The sequence below is a fragment of the Scyliorhinus torazame genome, chromosome 2 (genome assembly GCF_047496885.1).
Source record: "Scyliorhinus torazame isolate Kashiwa2021f chromosome 2, sScyTor2.1, whole genome shotgun sequence".
In the NCBI taxonomy this organism is placed as follows: Eukaryota; Metazoa; Chordata; class Chondrichthyes; order Carcharhiniformes; family Scyliorhinidae; genus Scyliorhinus; species Scyliorhinus torazame.
The window spans coordinates 362,623,405-362,643,351 of NC_092708.1; the positions used below are offsets into that span (position 1 = coordinate 362,623,405).

The window sequence follows — 19,947 nt, forward strand, 5'->3', positions numbered from 1 at the left end:
CAGCTCTTGGAAAGAGCACCCTACCCAAGGTCAACACCTCCACCTTATCCCCATAACCCAGCAACCCCACCCAACACTAAGGACAATTTTGGACACTAAGGGCAATTTATCATGGCCAATCCACCTAACCTGCACATCTTTGGACTGTGGGAGGAAACCGGAGCACCCGGAGGAAACCCACGCACACACGGGGAGAATGTGCAGACTCCGCACAGACAGTGACCCAAGCTGGAATCGAACCTGGGACCCTGGAGCTGTGAAGCAATTGTGCTATCCACAATGCTACCGTGCTGCCCCAATAATGGAATAATGCATGCTGCTGACATACTGCAACTTTCATATCATAGAATTTACAGTGCAGGAGGCCATTCGGCCCATCGAGTCTGCACCGGCTCTTGGAAAGAGCACCCTACCCAAGGTCAGCACCTCCACCCTATCCCCAGTACCCAGCAACCCAACCCAACACTAAGGGCAATTTTGGACACAAAGGGCAATTTATCATGGCCAATCCACCTAACTTGCACATCTTTGGACTGTGGGAGGAAACCGGACCACCCGGAGGAAACCCACGACGCACATACTGGGAGGATGTGCAGACTCCGCACAGACAGTTACCCAAGCCGGAATCGAACCTGGGACTCTGGAGCTGTGAAGCAATTGTGCTATCCACAATGCTACCGTGCTGCCCTTAAATCTGTGGAGATGCCGGGGATTGAACCCGGGACCTCACACATGTGAAGCATGCGCTCTTCCACTGAGCTACATCCCCTTGAACTAACACCTCCAGCTCTGAATACTTCCAGCTACAGAGAGGAACAAGACCGAGCTGCCCCCTGTCCCCACTCTTGTTCACGCTAACGATCGAACCCCTGGCGATAGCCCTGCGGGAGGCAAAAAGCTGGAAGGGAATCCGGAGAGGAGACAGAGAGCACAGAGTCTCACTCTGTGCAAATGACCTGCTCCTCTATGTCTCGAAGCCACAGGAGGGACTGAAGGCAATACTGCAAATACTGAAAGAGTTTGGAACCTCCTTGGGCTACAAACTTAACCTGGGCAAAAGCGAGACATTCCCAGTGAACCCAAAAAGGGGAGGGACAGAGCTGAAGGGGCTCCCATTCAAAACGGCCCAGGACAGATTCCGTTACCTGGGGATCCAAACAGCCAGAGACTGGACACAGATCCACAAGTGGAACCTGACCAGCCTGGTGGATGAAGTAAGAAAAGACCTTCAACGGTGGGGCTCACTCCCATTCTCCCTGGCGGGAAGAGTGCAGACGCTCAAGATGAACGTACTGCCAAGGTTCCTCTTCCTGTTTAGATCCATCCCGATCTTCATCCCCAAGGCCTTTTTCCAAAACATAGACAGGCTAATCATGGTGTTTGTGAGGGGGGGGCAAGAACCCGAGAATTCCCAAACCGACATTGCAAAGAGGGAAAGTCAGAGGGGGCCTGGCTCTACCGAACCTACAATATTACCACTGGGCAGCAACGGCAGAAACAGTGAACGGATGGGTACAAGAACCCGACACAGATTGGGTACAAATGAAGGAGGCATCCTGTAAAGGTGCAACCCTCCGGGCCCTGGCCACAGCAGCACTCCCATCCTCCTCGACAAGGTACACAATGAGCCCAGTGGTAGCAGCCATGCTGAGAACATGGACCCAGTTGAGACAGCATTCTGGGATAACCAAAATGTCCCTTATGGCCTTCATGTGCGGCAGTCACAGATTCCCCCTAGCCATGCTAGATACCACCTTCAAAAGATGGAGGCGGGTTGGGGGCACACTGACGGTCGGGAACTTCTACGTAGGGCGCAGACTGACGACACTGTCCAAACTGACGAGGAAGTGGAAACTAGCAAGAGGACAGGAATTGAGACACCTTCAAAAAAAACATTTCCTCTGCAAAGAGACAGTAGGGTACGCCGGGGCCCCAGAAATCACACTACTAGAGGACCTTATAGGCACAAGCAGCGAGAAGGGGGGGCTATGTGAGAAAATATGCGGACAGCTACTGGACAGAGCCCGAACACCACTGGACGGGACCAGACAAAAATGGGAGGACGAACTGGGGACAGATGTAGGATGGGACTCTGGAGCGAAGCACTGAACAGGGAGAGCTCCACTTCCTCCTGCGCAAGGCTAAGCCTAATGCAGCTCAAAGTGATGCACAGAGCGCACCTGACCAGAACCCAAATGGGCAGGTTCTTCCCGTAGGTGGAGGACAAATGTGAATGGTGCCAGAGGGGTCCGGCCAACCACACCCACATGTTTTGGGCGTGCCCCAAGCTTGCTGGGTTCTGGACAGCCTTCTCCGAGGCAATGTCCAAGGTTGTGGGGGTGAGGGTGAAGCCATGCCCAATAGTGGCAATCTTCAGGGTATCAGAGCAGCCAGAGCTACACATGGGGAAGGGGGCCAATGCCCTTGCTTTTGCCTCCCTAATCGCACGCCGGAGAATCCTGCTTGGCAGGCGATCGGCAGCACCACCCAAAGCTGCAGACTGGCTCGTTGACCTCTCGGAATTTCTCCACCTGGAGAAGATTAAGTACGCCATCCGAGGGTCAGAGGAAGTCTTCCTGGATACTTGGGGGCAGTTCGTCGGCCTGTTCCAAAACCTGTTCGAGGCCAGACAGGGAAAAAAGAAAAGATGAAGAACCAAAGGACTGTGCAACCCGGGGGGTGGGGGGAAGAAATGGGGAAACCACAAGAGAAGAGGAAGGGTGCTGAAACCAGCGGGGTGGGGGTGGGGGGGGGGGGGGGGGGGGAGAGACAGGGCGTACGTACGTACGGAAAAATGTACGTACAGTTAGTCAAATGAAGGACAAAACAAACCCCTCTGTAAAATAAAGCAAATTAGCGCGGGCAAGAAAAATGTAATGTATATAAGTAACAACTGTTTATAAATATGAGAAAAGCCAATAAAAAGATTTAAAAAAAAAACCAAAAAAACAAGAAATTCAGCTTGCGGGTCGACTAGATTATATATTGCACACCATTTTGTTCAACCAGTAACAATGGCCGGGAAAAGGATTAAATCAATAGCAAGGATTTGAGGTTAATATGCTTGAGCAGAAGGCAATGGTTTTATTTTATCTCCAGCGAGAGGAAATTATAAAAAGTTATTTTAAGAACGACGAAGTTTGAATTGATTGTTGATGTATAGTTTCTCTATAAAAATTTGATCAGTAGCTTAATATTGACGAATGTGATATAAAATAGTTACTTTAGAGATATTAGTTAATGTAATGTAGAAATAAGCCACTTTGATTCTGGCAGATAGAGACAAAGGGATTTGAGACCGCATGGGGAAAGCAGGAAGAGGTGTGTCTACGAGAGTGATGCTGCATTGATAGGGGCCAGAGAAAGGGATTGGAAGTGAGCCAATCAGAATAGATCAAACAGGTCAGGAGGGATATAGGCTGACCTATGGGCGTCGAGTATGTGAAACTTGATACCATTTGAATTGATTTGCAGAGATCCCTTTGTCTCTTTGTTCATTCGCTTTCTGGGATGTAGGAGACTGGATGTCTCTTATGTTTCTGTGAAATGAATGAAGCTTGCAAGCTGAATAAAATAACTTCTTTTTATGTGCAAATCCATCTCGACTTTTATTGAGGCCAGACTGACGGAGAAAGAAATTTGGGAATCAACAATATTGTAGTTACTGCTGGATGGTTCTCCCTTGACATCAATTTACATTCTGTTGCAGAAGCCATGTTTACTCTAGGAATGGACAATTTTAGCGTTCCTTTTCTTTGGGACAGAAAAGGTTTAATTGAAGAATATAAAATGGAGAAAAGATGTATTTCAGTTAGCAGAGAGATCAATTATCATGGGACATTGAATTTAAGTTGAGGGATTAGAGGAGTTGGTGGATGCCTGGAACTCACGACCTGAAAGGACAGTAGAGACAGAAACCGTTATTGCATTTAAAGATATGGGATATCCGCTTGAGATGCTGCAACTGACAGGACTATGGACCAAGAGCTCGAAGGTGTGATTAGGCCAGATAACTCTTGGTCAGCATGTATACAATGGACTGACTGGCCTCCTTTTGAGTCGTTAAAATTTATTTCTTCTATTTCTTTTCTCTTATTTTTTTAGGAGATTTTTGGTTGGGCAAATGTTGACCATACGTCATTTCAACAGATCACACTGTGAATAATATCAATTTTGTATTTTGAGGCCAACAATAGGAAACACAGGTGTTTAGATTATTGACTTAATGTTTCGACCTATGTACAGACCTTTTCATTTTGATCGCTGCCAGTCTCTAATTGCCACAGGAGGGAATAGTGTATAAAACAATTAATGCTAAGGATTGGATGCTAAAGATCATTGTGTTGACACTTCAATAAGAATATACAATATAAAAGCTGTCAGTAGCTCAATGATTCAATAGGTAGTTCTTATTTCAAGCAGTCAGTTGCCATTAACACATGTATTTCCAACATTTGTTTTCATTTTGAATGTTTAACATTTGCAATATATTTTTGGTAGAATTGGTAGAGAACACTGAAAATTAATGTTCTCAGATATGCTTGTTAAATAGAACTACTGAACATTTAAACATTGTTTTTAATATAAGATATGAAATAGGAGCAAATTTCTTTAAAACAAAATTGTTAGTAGGTCCTGCCGGATATCAAGACATGTAGCACTGCTTCAGTGAAGATATCAGCTACATCTAAATGTTCATGTCATTAGTTTAATAACATTATTGATTTCCACAGTGTGATTTTTCAATGTTCGAAAGCTGAGGATAGAAAACAAATCGATTGTCAGATTATTTTGTCCTTGTGGTTTATGATTCCTTTCAGTAAATTTATTGTTTTGTGATTTAGTGACAATTACTCTTGACTTCATGGGTCAAGTTTGAATTGAGAATATCGAGGGGCAATTTACTCTGATCCTTTTCAGTTGAAGGATACCTGCATTTACTCTCGCTGCTAATTAAATATAAAAGCGAATTAGCACCTGTAGGCAACTGAATGCGTAACTGTAACATTGAAATCTCACCTCTAGTTCCAAGTCTAGTTCTAGTTTTTATCAATGACCTAGAGGAAGGCGCAGAAGGGTGGGTGAGTAAATTTGCAGACGATACTAAAGTCGGTGGTGTTGTCGATAGTGTGGAAGGATGTAGCAGGTTACAGAGGGATATAGATAAGCTGCAGAGCTGGGCTGAGAGGTGGCAAATGGAGTTTAATGTAGAGAAGTGTGAGGTGATTCACTTTGGAAGGAATAACAGGAATGCGGAATATTTGGCTAATGGTAAAGTTCTTGAAAGTGTGGATGAGCAGAGGGATCTAGGTGTCCATGTACATAGATCCCTGAAAGTTGCCACCCAGGTTGATAGGGTTGTGAAGAAGGCCTATGGAGTGTTGGCCTTTATTGGTAGAGGGATTGAGTTCCAGAGTCGGGAGGTCATGTTGCAGCTGTACAGAACTCTGGTACGGCCGCATTTGGAGTATTGCGTACAGTTCTGGTCACCGCATTATAGGAAGGACGTGGAGGCTTTGGAGCGGGTGCAGAGGAGATTTACCAGGATGTTGCCTGGTATGGAGGGAAAATCTTATGAGGAAAGGCTGATGGACTTGAGGTTGTTTTCGTTGGAGAGAAGAAGGTTAAGAGGAGACTTAATAGAGGCATACAAAATGATCAGGGGGTTGGATAGGGTGGACAGTGAGAGCCTTCTCCCGTGGATGGAAATGGCTGGCACGAGGGGACATAACTTTAAACTGAGGGGTAATAGATATAGGACAGAGGTCAGAGGTAGGTTCTTTACGCAAAGAGTAGTGAGGCCGTGGAATGCCCTACCTGCTACAGTAGTGAACTCGCCAACATTGAGGGCATTTAAAAGTTTATTGGATAAACATATGGATGATAATGGCATAGTGTAGGTTAGATGGCTTTTGTTTCGGTGCAACATCGTGGGCCGAAGGGCCTGTACTGCGCTGTATTGTTCTATGTTCTATGTTCTATGTAACAAAATGTACCAGCAAAAAAATATTGCTGATGCCGGATATCTGAAATAAAAACAGAAAATTCTGGAAATATGCAGGTCAGGCAGCATTGATGGAGAGAATAAAGAATGTTGATGTTTCAGGTCGATGACCTTTCATTAGAATTCTGATGAAGGTCATTGACCTGAAACGTTAATTGTTTTTTTTTCACTCTGCAAAAGCTGTCTAATCTGCTGAAAAATATTGCCATAGTTTTAGAAACGCAATACTTATATTTAAACTGAATTATCATTTGCTATTTATTTAGCTTGTTCATCAAACAACAGTATGTGGTGTTGTAAAATGCCTGTTTTGATGGGACTAACTTGTTTTCTCTCGCCCACATGTCCGCAAATACACACAGCCTGCTTTTGCGATATCTGTCTGATGTTCAGTTTGTAGGTGTAAATGCAATTGCTTTATTTGCAGTTCTGGTCAAGATGTGCAGCGAACCAGTGTAGTTGTTAATCTACCAAACCTGATGCGACAGAACACTTCAGAGACAATTCGAAGAGTGGTGCCAAAAATCAGAGTAAGTTGCAACTTATGGATAATTGCAAGGCCATGTGAAATCAACTAATGTGCTGTAATCAACATTGCATGTCTGACCCCACCATTAACCTATTTCAGAAATCATTGCTCATCTGCATTAAAGTCATTGGTAGGCCATCAAATTCTATGCAGTGCCTATTATCCATGTAGATATTTTTAGATAGTTAAATGTCCAAGTACAAGTTGGCATCTGAAAGGTTGGAATTTCAAAAGTGCTTGAAACTCCATTCCCTTACTACTATTTAGCTCTTTAATCATTGCTACTTTTAAACAAAAAAGCAGAATTCTTCTGAGTTATAAATGTTTCTCTCTTCTCCCTCGTTTGCATTTCACAACCAGAACTTAATTGTACGAGCTTCGCTCTTAAAAGAGTGGCGTTTCCTGTTTCAATAGTATTAAAACAAATTATGGGTCATTACTACGGTTGCCAGTGACACTGGGTACTTGGGAATGTGTGTCAATATACCAACAAAAACAAACAAAGAACAAAGAAATGTACAGCACAGGAACAGGCCCTTCGGCCCTCCAAGCCCGTGCCGACCATACTGCCCGACTAAACTACAATCTTCTACACTTCCTGGGTCCGTATCCTTCTATTCCCATCCTATTCATATATTTGTCAAGATGCCCCTTAAATGTCCCTATCGTCCCTGCTTCCACTACCTCCTCCGGTAGCGAGTTCCAGGTACCCACTACCCTCTGCGTAAAAAACTTGCCTCGTACATCTACTCTAAACCTTGCCCCTCTCACCTTAAACCTATGCCCCCTAGTAATTGACCCCTCTACCCTGGGGAAAAGCCTCTGACTATCCACTCTGTCTATGCCCCTCATAATTTTGTATACCTCTATCAGGTCGCCCCTCAACCTCCTTCGTTCCAGTGAGAACAAACCGAGTTTATTCAATCGCTCCTCATAGCTTATGCCCTCCATACCAGGCAACATTCTGGTAAATCTCTTCTGCACCCTCTCTAAAGCCTCCACATCCTTCTGGTAGTGTGGCGACCAGAATTGAACACTATACTCCAAGTGTGGCCTAACTAAGGTTCTATACAGCTGCAACATGACTTGCCAATTCTTATACTCAATGCCCCGGCCAATGAAGGCAAGCATGCCGTATGCCTTCTTGACTACCTTCTCCACCTGTGTTGCCCCTTTCAATGACCTGTGGACCTGTACTCCTAGATCTCTTTGACTTTCAATACTCTTGAGGGTTCTACCATTCACTGTATATTCCCTACCTGCATTAGACCTTCCAAAATGCATTACCTCACATTTGTCCGGATTAAACTCCATCTGCCATCTCTCCGCCCAAGTCTCCAGACAATCTAAATCCTGCTGTATCCTCTGACAGTCCTCATCACTATCCGCAATTCCACCAACCTTTGTGTCGTCTGCAAACTTACTAATCAGACCAGTTACATTTTCCTCCAAATCATTTATATATACTACAAAGAGCAAAGGTTCCAGCACTGATCCCTGTGGAACACCACTGGTCACAGCCCTCCAATTAGAAAAGCATCCCTCCATTGCTACCCTCTGCCTTCTATGGCCTAGCCAGTTCTGTATCCACCTTGCCAGTTCACCCCTTGTTTTCTTTGAAATAGGTGAAGCTGACTAGAGATTTAATTGAGGTTATAAAACATTATAAGGGGCCTAGACAGAGCGATAAATACCATTATTTATTGAACCCATTGAGTTATATGACAAGGATGTGGAGCTCAAAGGGTGATTGGTGCAGTTGTGGGAGTTTAATGTAATTGGTACTTCAATCCCCACCAATACCTTCATAACCATTGAGCCAAAGTCCTCGTAGACGCATAAAGATTTAGGAAACCGATGGAATCCATTTGCCCAACACATCTGCACTGGCTGAAAACTATCGAGCCAGTCTAATCTGACTTTCCAGCATTGGTCTGTAGCCTTGTAGATTACAGTACTTCAAGTGTATATACAAGTTATTTTTCAATGCAATGAAGATTTCTGCCTTTTTGACTTTTTCTGGCAGTGAGTTACAGATCCTACCAACTACTGTGTGAAAATATTTTTCCTCCACCCCCCACTAATCCTTCTGTCAATTATTCAAATATATGATCCCTGATCATTGAATTCTGTGATGGTGAAAATAGTTCTTTCTATCCGCTCTGTCTAGGCCCCTTATAATGTTTTATACCTCAATTAAATCTCTAGTCAGCTTCACCTATTTCAAAGAAAACAACTGTAGCCTATCCAATCCTTACTCATGGCTAAAATTCTCCATTGCTGATAACATCCGTAAATCTCCTCTGCACTCTCTTAGGGTTGATCACATGCTCTCTGTAATGTGGTGACCAAAATTGTCTACAGTACTCTAGTTATGGCCTAGCTAGTTTTATGTAGTACTACTATCACCTCCCTGCTCTTACTTTCCTTTATTAACCAAGGAATATAATATATGTTATGCGTCTTAAAATTATCTTGCCCATCTGTCTGGCTATATTCAGGAATCTCGACGTGCACTCCAAGGTCTCTCTCTTCCTCTACATTTCTCAGTATCCTACCATTTATTCTATTTGTGTATCTCCTTGTCTTTGGTGCCCTCTCCAAATGCATTACCTCATACTTCTCTGGATTGAATTCCATTTGCCACTGCTGCCCACTTGACCAGTCCATTGATACTTGCCTGCAGTCTACAGCTTTCTTCCTCACCATCAACCACATGGTAATTATTTTGTATCATTCCCGGATTGCTCTAAGTACCACGTGTGTGAGTAAAAATAGGAGGATACAGCAGATTAATGTGTGGCTGGAAATATGCTGCAGGAGGGAGGGAATTTAGATTCTTGGGACATTGCTATCGGCTCTGGGGTAGATGTCTACAGCATTTTGCATGGCTCGCCTGTCCCACCACCAGGGAACCTGCCATCTGGGAACCCACCGCAGGCGGTCGCCTTCGCCAGGACTGGAAGATCATGCTCCTAGATTGCTAAACCAGTGGCATGACCACTGCACTACCATAGCTGTGAATGTCTACAGCATTCTGCATCACTCGCCTGTCCCACCACCAGGGAACCCGCCATCTGGGAACCCACCACAGGGGGTCGCCTTCGGCAGGACTGGAAGATCATGCTCCTAGATTGCTAAACCAGTGCCATAACACTGCACTACCATAGCTGTGAAAATTATCACAGGGCTATGGGAAAAGCAGAGGACGGTGTATGGGAATCATTCTATGATTCTTTGAAACATTTTTGTTCTAGGAAGGGTCTGCTGGAATTAAGTCTCCGAGATAGCACCAAATTATAGCCATTATATAGTGTGTTTGGTGCTGACTAGTAGCAAGTCTCGAGCATCATTGTGTATTGAAATCATTTGGTGACTCTTCTCACTGTTTTTGATCCTTTAGTTATTAGTTGCCACTTGTGCAGCACTCCTAATACTTGTCGATACCATCCAATAGAAAACAAACTATGCTATTTGTTGATATTCATCTTAAACAATGCTTGTTACTGGTGAGTGCCAGTGACTATCTACTGAAACACTTCTAAACTTTTCTGCTGGAACTCAACTCCAGCTACCTCTGGTTTAAAAAGTGGACAGTGGTAAATTATACCAAGGGATTTCTCTCCGCTGTACATTTCAGAATATTTGCCAGCCATATGTTTTCTTCATGCCAGCTGGTACAAAGCTGCCTTTGGATGCTTCCCTTTTGTGAAGGTGGCATCATGCATTTCCTAATAATTCCAAATAACTTCTAATATTTGTGACTTAGTTAAGTTACAACTGACTGGTTTTAGAATCCATCATATTACGCTTCTAACAAATCCATTCATTAACAATGCCATACCAATTATGTTGTGGATAAGCAATCGTTTTTTTATTTGGTTATGTATTGCATCCAGCATTAGGAACTCCACAGTGACTAGAATCATACAGCCCAGAAGGAAGCTATTCACCTCATCGAACCAATGCCTAAACCAGCTCTTTGAAAGAAGTATCCAATTAGTTCCACTCCTCTGTTCTTTCCAACAGCTATGCAAATGTCTCCACTTCAACTATATATCTGACTACAAGAACACTACTTCAAATATCATCCTGCCAATTGTTATGGTACAATTATGGACACACAAGTTCTTATGGGCACAATACAGACTGAATTTCTTGCAGATACATTTAAAGAAATTAATACATAATGACTAGCGTTTTGAGGTTGGGTGGTTATTTGTACCTGTTGAAGCTTGAGGCATCATAAATATCATATCATAGAATTTATAGCATGGTTGCAAAGCAGAAGGGGAGCATTCAGCCCCTCGAGTCCAAGCCAGCTCTCTGCAAGAGCAATATAGCCAGCCTCACTCCACCATCCTAACCCTGTAGCCCTCCAATTTTTTTCCCTTCAAGGTGCTTATTCAGTTCCCTTTTTGAAAACCATGATTGAATCTGCCTCCATTACCCTTTTCAGGCATAACATTGCAGATCATAATCATTTGCTGAATAAAAATATTTTTTCTTGTGCTGTGTTTGCCTCTTGGACCAAATCACTGTAAATCTGCATCCTCTGGTTTAAATGTCGATGACTTTCAATTCTTCTACAGTTATAAAAAGGGTTCAATGCACTTGTAATAGTCCAATGCCCATCCAGCTTGTAATGTTATCAGTAATAAGTTGTAAGCAAAATGTATATTTTGTATTCTAAGCAAGAACTCATAGAATCATAGAATCCCTACACTACAGAAGGAGGCCTTTCGGCCCATCGAGTCAGCACCGACTCTCTGAAAGTGCATCCTACTGAGACCAAATCCCATTCCCCCCCCCCCCCCCCCCCAAAACCTATCTCCATAACCCCATCTAGGGGCAAATTAGCATAGCCAATGCACCTAGCCTGCACATGTTTGGACTGTGGGAGGAAACCAGAGCACCCGCAGGAAACCCACGCAGACACGGGAAGAATGTGCAAACTCCACACAGGCAGTCACCCAAGGTCGCAATGGAACTTGGGTCCCTGGCGCTGTGAGGCAGCAGTGCTAACCACTTTGTCGCCCTATGCAAGATCTGTTTGTTTCACAGTTAAAATGAATCCTAAATTGTGCAACGAAGCAGGAAAGTTTTAAATTTTCCTACAGGTGAGATATCACCTCTGAGATGTCCCATCTGCAGGTAGAGTAGCAGCTTGTTAGCATTCCTAGAATAAATATACACGTGACTTACATGGAATAGATCATTCTACAATGACCATATTAAATCATCATCATCGATTTCTAACAATGCTTATATTAAATGTAAAATATGTAGGTTGCGTAAGAGCATTTAAAAATGATAGTTACAGTCATTATTTTTAACATTTGTATATTGTTAAAAAGGAATTTTTGCTGTAAAATATATAAAATAAATAAAAATAGTTATTAACAGCCAATACCAAGTGTTCCTTTAAGTTTTAATAAAATGCTAAGACATCATGCTATGCTTTAAATACGTATTTATGATATGAACCAAGCTATTTTTCCAGCAAGTGAATAAACAATCTTTTCTCATGTAGACTTCTCTATTGTAGGAGGTACTGCATGTTGCGGGGGTGGAGATGCAGTTAGCTGCAGCAGTTTCTTTCCTTACCATCTTACAAGAAGAGTTAGTTTCCATTGTAGCTTACATCCATTCCTTTCTCCCGATCATTTTGGCAAACCTGGATCACAGAGACACAGGTCAGTTCATTGCAGTTTAATTATTCAGCAAAGATGCTGAGCTAGGTTTTTCAGCATTACACACTTGTAATAGTATGATTCAAATTCAATTGTGTCTTTTAGCCCTTTTTTAAACCAAGAATTGTTGAGCTAAAAGTAAGTTCTGCTATATATATCTTTGCAAATTACAATTTCCAGAAAAACTATGATAAAATACCTAGCAGAATAATAAAAAGTTTGTGAACTTTCACTTTATTTTTTGTGTTGGCATTTGAAACATTAATATCAAATAGACCAATATATTGCAATGTAACAGTTTCAGTTGTGGATTTAGACCAATATTTATATATTCATCCCACAATAGCTTATGTTTATACAGTGCTGTTAATGCAGAGAAAGTCCCAAGGCAGTTCAGTGGTACAGTTGGGGATAAAAATAGATGCTGAACCAAAGGAAGGTGACTAAATGCCTGTTCAAAGACTCATGTTTGCTGACAGTCTTCAAAGGAGGAACGGGAGGGTGGTGGAAGGGATGAAAATGTTTCTCCAATTAAAATTTGAATTGATTGCATGTAATTTTCAAAAAAATTGAATATTTATTTGCTTTCTAGATCAGTGAGTAAAATTATAAATTAAGGGAAATAAACACTCCACTATGGCTCCTGTAAAGGAAGAAGTGAGGGCATCAATGTAGGATTGTTTTGTTGAGGTGGAGAACGGACACATATTCCAGAGTTTACTTGACTATGTAAATTGGTCACATTCCCTCAGACAATTAAGTAAGTAGCTAGAGTCCATGGCAGAGTAGATTAAATCCCCTTTTTCTCATTTTGTTTTCCTATGTTCTTTGGAACAATTTGCCTTAACTAGCCACACCTAAAGTAAACACAAATGTGAAAATAATAATTCAAGCCCAATGTGATTTTTCTTTAATTATATTGTGAAAATATATCTTAAATTAATATTGTTGCTTTATGCTTTACATCTGGGATATGTTATGACCAGGTTAATGGGAGTGAACCGATTCCTCTCTAAGCCACTCCTAAGTTGGTTATAATAGAGTTTGAGTTTAAAAGAGATGTGATATTGCCAATTTAATATATATTCAATTGTGTATAGTTCAGTGCAAGAAATACGCTGGTCAAGTTCCTTCAATTAGTAAGTGAAGAGATGGTTTTATTGCTAAAACTCACTCTGGCAAAGCTGCAGAAATTGACAAAAGGTTTAAAATGTACAAATGTGTCCAACTACCCATCAATTCAAAAGCAGCACACAGAATCCCACCCAATAAAGAAATAAAACTCTGCAGAGTATTGGAACTTAAGTCAGCTAAAAGGTTATTCATGAATTGTCCAGAGTTTTGCTTACAGCTGCAGAGTCCCTTTCCACAGTGGAGCAGCTGCTCTGCAGCCGTGGTTGGTTGGTTCAGAATTCTCCATTTATGACGTCTTGGTTTGCAGCGATGACGTCTTCTGGTGGGTTTTCAAATCACAAATAACTCTGCTTTAATGAGAGAGATTTCAGAAGAAAGAGAGATATGGTAAAGCTATTGCCCCTGCGGCAGTCTCTCTGAGTAATAAAAAGCCCAATATTTTTGCTTACACCTAAGACGTGGATCATTTGACCTCTCTCTGAGAGCGCCATAAACTGTCTCCAGAAAGACAACTTGTCTTTCAGAAATGCAACGCAGTAATTGTTGTAAATCAGGGTCCTTTGCTTAGAGAAAGAGTTTCAAAAGGTTCAGTATGTATCCAGCTGATCACATTAGGAATTAACATTTTATATGACAAATCTTCATAATAGATGTAGCATTTTTGCAACTGCTCTCTTTCTATGTCACTGCAGTCCTACCTCCCTGTTTATTATATCTGAAGCACCGTTAACTTTGCCAAAGACTGTTTCAAGTTGTTCATTTCTTAGAACCAGGTTGCCCAAAACAATCTGCCATTGTTGGTTGTAGTAATGCAATCGGCAATGTCGAAGTATTAAAGATAGTTGCTCCAAAGCTACATTCTTAAGCCTATTGGGACTTACTTCTGGTCATAGTAGTAAATGCTGCCTTTATTAGGCCTGCAAACAGCCACGTAATGAGGACTGCCAAATATCACTATTTTGTTTCCTTACTGTGAGGCTATTTATTTTCAGGATATAAAAATTCAATAGTTTTTGTGCATGTGACAATTGGGGCTCTCGGGATTATCCAGTAGAGCTGATTTTGCAATATATGAAAACAATAATTTTAAATTACTTCATCAAAGTTTTCTTTTTTAACCAGTTGTCAGCAATGCCTGGTTGGAGACTCTCCTGACTGTAATCAATGCTTTACCAAAGGAAACCATCAGACAAGAGGTAATGTAAAAAAGTAAAATAACCTACATTTTTATATGTACACTGTTTATTGATTCCATATAAGCACATTAATATACATAAAGTACTGTCATCTTCATGAAAAATGTTTTTGTATATTTGCAGAAACCCAGACTCAACAAAGTGACTATAATGATATTGAAGTGTATCATTGATCACTCAGACAAGAAATCACTGCTCTTCTGCCTGTTATAATTAAAGCAGTAATAGAAACATAGAAACATAGAAGACAGGAGCAGGAGAAGGCCATTCGGCCCTTCCAGCCTGCTCTGCCATTTGTCACGATCATGGCTCAGTAGCCTAATCCTGCATTCTCCCCATAACTCTTGACCCCATTGGCCTCAACAAGTTCCATATCTAGCTGCCTCTTTAACGTATTCATTGTCTTAGCCTCAACTACTTCCTGTGGTAATGAATTCCACAGGCTCACCACTCTTTGGCTGAAAAAATGCCTCCTCCATCTCTGTCCTAAATGGTCTACCCCGAATCAATCATGATCTAGCACAGGAGGAGGCCATGCAGCCCTTTGTGGGCATAGCTGGCAAGGCCAGCATTTATTACCCGTCCTTAATTCCACTTGAGAATGTGGGGGTGAGCTCTCTTCTCGAAACAGTGCAGTCCATGTGATTTGGTACACCCAGAATGCTGTCAGGAAGGAAGATATTTTGACCCAGCGATGCTGAAAGAACGGTGATATACTTCCAAGTAAAGTTGGTGTGTCACTTGGGGGTAAACTTGGTATTCCCAAGTGCCTGCTGCCCCCCTCCTTCTAGACAGTGGAGGATGTGGATTTAGAAACGCTGTTAAAGGAACATTTGTGCGATGCTGCAGTGCATCTGTAAATGGTATACACCACAGCCACAGTACATTGGTGACGAAAGGAGTGAAAGTTTAAGGTGGTAGATGGGGTACCAATTAATTGGGCTGGTTTGTTCTGTACAGTGTCAGACTTCGAGTGTTGCTTGAGTAACATTCAACAAGGCAAATATTTCATAACCGACCTGATTTGTGCCATGTCGATGGTGGGCAGGTTTTGGGGAATCAGAAAATTAGTTGCTCACTACACAGTGCCCCGCCTCTGACCTGCTCTTATAGCCATGTTAATTATGTGGCTGGCCCAGTTAAGTTTCTGGTCAATGGTAACCCCCAGGATCTTGATGGAGGGGGAATCAATGATGGTAAAACTGTTTAATATTTAGGGGAGAGCATTAAGTGTTATCTTATTGGAGATGGTCATCGTCCGGCACCATTATCACACACCTATTCCTTACCACTTTATCAATCCAAGCCTGAATGTTGTCCAGGACATGTTGTATACTGAACAAACTCTTGTATTAACTGAGGAGCTGCGAATGGAACTTCACATTGTGCAATCATCCCAAATATCTCCACTTCTGACATAATGCTGGTGGAAAGATCATTGATGAATCAGCTGAAGGTGGTTGGGATTTGGACACAACCATGAGGAATAACTACAACAAAGTCCTAGGGCTGAGATAATTAGCCTTGAACAATCACAACCATGTTTATTTGTGCTAGGTATAACTCCAGTCAATGGAGAGTATTTCACTCTGATTCCCATTGACTTCAGTTTTACTAGGGTTGCTGTATGCCACACTTGGCCAAATGTGGAAGACACACATGCATTTATGTAGTGCTTTTCTCAACCAAGGGTGTCTCCAGTACAGTCGATTTTGTATTTTTGAAGTGTGGTCACTATTGTAATTTAGGAAAGGACGCTGCTCGTGTGCACTCAGAAAGCTCCCAAAATACCAATGTGGTAATGACTAGATAACCTGTATGTTGTGATGTTGATTGAAGGATAAATAAAAGTACTTTTGAAATGGTACCATTGGATCTTTTATGCTCACCTGAGAGGGAAGACGGTGCCTTGGCTTGAATACCTCATCTGAAAGACTCCTCAATACTGCACTGGAGTGTCATCCTTGATTTTTATGTTCAAGGCCCAGAACAAGTGTGGTATCAGCTGAGCCACAGGTGACAAATGATTTCAAAGACAATCACTCTCACCTCACTCCTGGAATTTGATATTTTTGTCCCTATTTGGACCAAGTGGCCTGGTATCGGTGAGCAAATTGCAAATTATTGCCGAGTAATTGTTGCTTGACTACAGTACTATTGACTACACCTTCTATTACTTCACTGATGATTGAGAGTAGATTTAATTACAGTTGTCCTCTTCTGTATATTATATTGCAGTATTTTGGTTATTTCACCAATCTCCAAGCACACGGTAATTTAAAGAATTATTTTGAAGAATTCATCAAGGATTATGCATTCCCTCACGGAATTAAAACCCCCCAGGAAAATGGCCCAGCTGTGACTAACAGGCGAAATTCCGGAGTTACAGATGGAATTCGATTAAAACGAGGCTTACAATGTTTCCAAAAAGAATAATGAACCTGAGGATTGGAAGGATTTAAAAAAATTAACAAAGGATGACAAAGGACCCGATAAAGAAATAAAAAAAATTAGGGTATGAAAGTAAACAAACTAGAGTGATAAACACAGATTGTAAAAGATTCCATAGACCCAGGCTAATGTTCTGGGATCATGGGTTCAATCCCACCCCGGTTGCCGTTGGAATTTAAATTTAATTAATAAGTCTTGGAATTGAAAGCTCACCTCTGTAATGGTGACCATGAAACTGTCATTGATTGTTATAAAAATCCATCTGGTTCACTCATGTCCTTTAGCGAAATAAATCTGCCACCGTTACCCAGTCTGGCTTGCTTAAGACAGCAATGTGGTTGACTCTTATCTGTCCTCTGAAATGACCTAACATGCCACTCGGTTCAAGGGCAATTAGGGACACCCATATCATGATTTTTTTAAAAAAAGGACTGTATTGATGCACACACAGTTGCCGGTCCATAGTTCGCCTGCCAACCCCGATTGGTAGTGGGCAATTAATGACCACTTAAGGCGATTTCCTGCCTGAGGCTGCTAAGAAGAGTTCAGGAATTGGGGCAGGTTGAGCCCAGAAAGTCACCCTGCTCAGGCCTTGGAGTGAGGTTGCCATCGCCTTTATCAACGGCCTCCATTCCACATCGGGCATCCCCACACTCCCCCAGGCTCCCTGGGCTCTTAATCAAGACCCCCATCTCCCATTCCCATCCCCTTGGGCCTCACCTTCCCATCCCTACTTGAGACCAACTGCACTGACCTGGTCCCAGACTCCAGGGCTTGGAATCTGGCACAAAAACAGAGAATGCTGGAGAATCTCAGCAGGTTTGATAGCATCTGTGGAGAGAAAAGGGAGCTAATGTTTTGAGCCTGGATGGCTCTTTGTCAAAGCAGTCATCCAGACTCTAAATGTTAGCTCCGTTCTCTCTCCACAGACGCTGTCAGACCTGCTGAGTTTGTCCAGCATTTTCTGTTTCAAATTCCAGCATCCGCAGTAATTTGCTTTTATCTTCGAATCTGGCTTGTCTCAGTCCTGGCCACTGTGCTACTGGCACTAATGGCTGCCAGATCTGAGATGAGACTTCCTCCCAAGTGAGGGGCAGAAGTCTTGTGTCCTGCCAATTAGCACTCTTTGAAGCATGAAATACCTGCAGGGCAACCAGTGTCGGTGGAGATACGTACCCCAGTGATTCTTTGGATGGGAAACCCTGCCATCCAAAAGATCCTGCCTCTTCACTCCTGTGGTTAAATTACAAACAAACTAGGATAGTAAATGCTGGAAATATCTAGCAATCAAGGAGTGGAATCTTGCAGTGGAAAGCTAGCCAGAGATTCTTTTTTTTCTCCAACTAAGGGCTATTCAGTGTGGCTAATCCACCTACCCCGCACAATTTTGGGTTGTGGGAGTGAGACCCCGCAGATATGGGGAGAATGTGCAAACTCCACATGGACAGTGACCTATGGGCGGGATCGAACCTGGGTCCTTGGCGCAGTGAGGTAGTAATGCTAACCACTGCGCCACCGTGCCACTCTGCCAACCAGAGATTTACCTTGTGTATTTTTGGGAAGGCCTGTTAAACCATAAGCCAATCAGGTAGTGGTGTGCCTCCCCCTCAAATTAAGACTCCAGGGGCGGAAGACCCACCTACTGAGTGCTGCCTGCCAATCGGAGGCCACCAGCTCTTGTGCTCAGCAGCGCTGCAGAGCAGGTGGTGGCTACTGCAGGAAAAACATTACTGGAGTCCCACGATCACAGAGCCAGGCAGACCACAGGTAAGTAATGTGAGAGAGAGTTTTGCAGGATGGGGGTTGCTGGTAGAAGGTGTCGGGGGTTGGCAATAAGGACATGAGGGGTCTTTCAATGGGCCTTCTTCCTGATGTTGAACCCCTCAATCCTTTGGTTGGACCCCTTTTGGGGGTATAGTTTTGCCTGCTGTGCACGCCGCATGTTGACGGGTCTGCACACCACTGGGTTAGTACCAGTGACTTAGAATGAGGATTTTAAGTGGAATTAATTGGCCACTTAAGAGTCTCAGTAGGTGGTGGGGGGGGAAAGTCAGCCATGAGCCTTCCCGCCACACACTTAATTCTGCCGGAGACGGGAAGTTGGTGGGTTTCCGGTACTACTCCATACTGCCTAATACATGCCCTTCCCATCTCCAAGCTCGTTACCAATGGGAGCATAAGGTTCCATCCAATGTTTCAAGTTGATGATTTTTCATCAAAACAGGGAAATTACAAGAATGATTTGATTGAAGTTTTCAATGTATCACTGGGAGCAGTTTTGGTAAATCTAGTGAAATTATTCCACTAAATTGGGTGTCCAGAACTAGGGCATATTCTAAAAATTAGAGCCATACCTTTCAGGAATGAAATTAGGAAGGATGGAAGATGGTTGAATTCTTTGACAAATCGCAATTGATGCTGGATCAAATGTTAATTTTACAAACAAGATTAAAAGATTTATATTAATCAAAGATACTCCGGTATTTGGGGCAAAGCTGGATGTATAAAATTCGGTCACAGATCAGCCATGATCTCATTGAATGGCAGAACCGCTTGAAGAGGGTTATAGCCTATTCTTGTTTATATGCAAGAGGAACTACAACAATAGCCCCCAATGAATAGAAGCACAGGCATTGTCAGGGGCCTGCTCAATGATGCACAACTCCTTCTGAAAGTTCAGCATAATTTCCTTCTGATTTACAGAACATGCATCAACTCCCTAAACCTATCTTGGGAAGAACATACTTGCCTTGGGGAGTACAACAAAGCATCCCTAGATTGATTCCTGGGATTGTCCACAAGGAGAGATTGAATCTATTTTCCCTAGAGTTGAAAGGAGTTAGGGGTGATGGCATTGAAACATGAAATTCTCAAAGGTCTTAATGGGGTAGATGCTGGGGGAATATTTCTTCTGGCTCGGGAGTCTTTGTGTCAACTGTC

The 19,947-nt window shown here is 42.6% G+C and overlaps 1 protein-coding gene and 1 non-coding gene across 7 annotated transcripts in view; one reads left to right on the forward strand and one right to left on the reverse strand.

The window, feature by feature from the left end:
• Positions 1-19,947, forward strand: part of ppp4r4 (protein phosphatase 4, regulatory subunit 4) — a 248,522-nt gene that overhangs the window by 102,387 nt on the left and 126,188 nt on the right. For 5 of the 6 annotated variants that reach the window (XM_072492658.1, XM_072492647.1, XM_072492668.1 and 2 more), the window contains 3 exons: positions 6,432-6,534; positions 12,082-12,229; positions 14,483-14,556. In XM_072492658.1, coding sequence (XP_072348759.1) covers positions 6,432-6,534; positions 12,082-12,229; positions 14,483-14,556 — 325 coding nt within the window. Of the gene's footprint in view, positions 1-6,431; positions 6,535-12,066; positions 12,230-14,482; positions 14,557-19,947 lie in introns of those variants that run through there. The other variant, XM_072492696.1, reaches the window with a different exon arrangement.
• trnav-cac (transfer RNA valine (anticodon CAC)) lies at positions 698-769 on the reverse strand. The gene has a single exon. It is a non-coding gene; the product is annotated as a tRNA-Val (tRNA).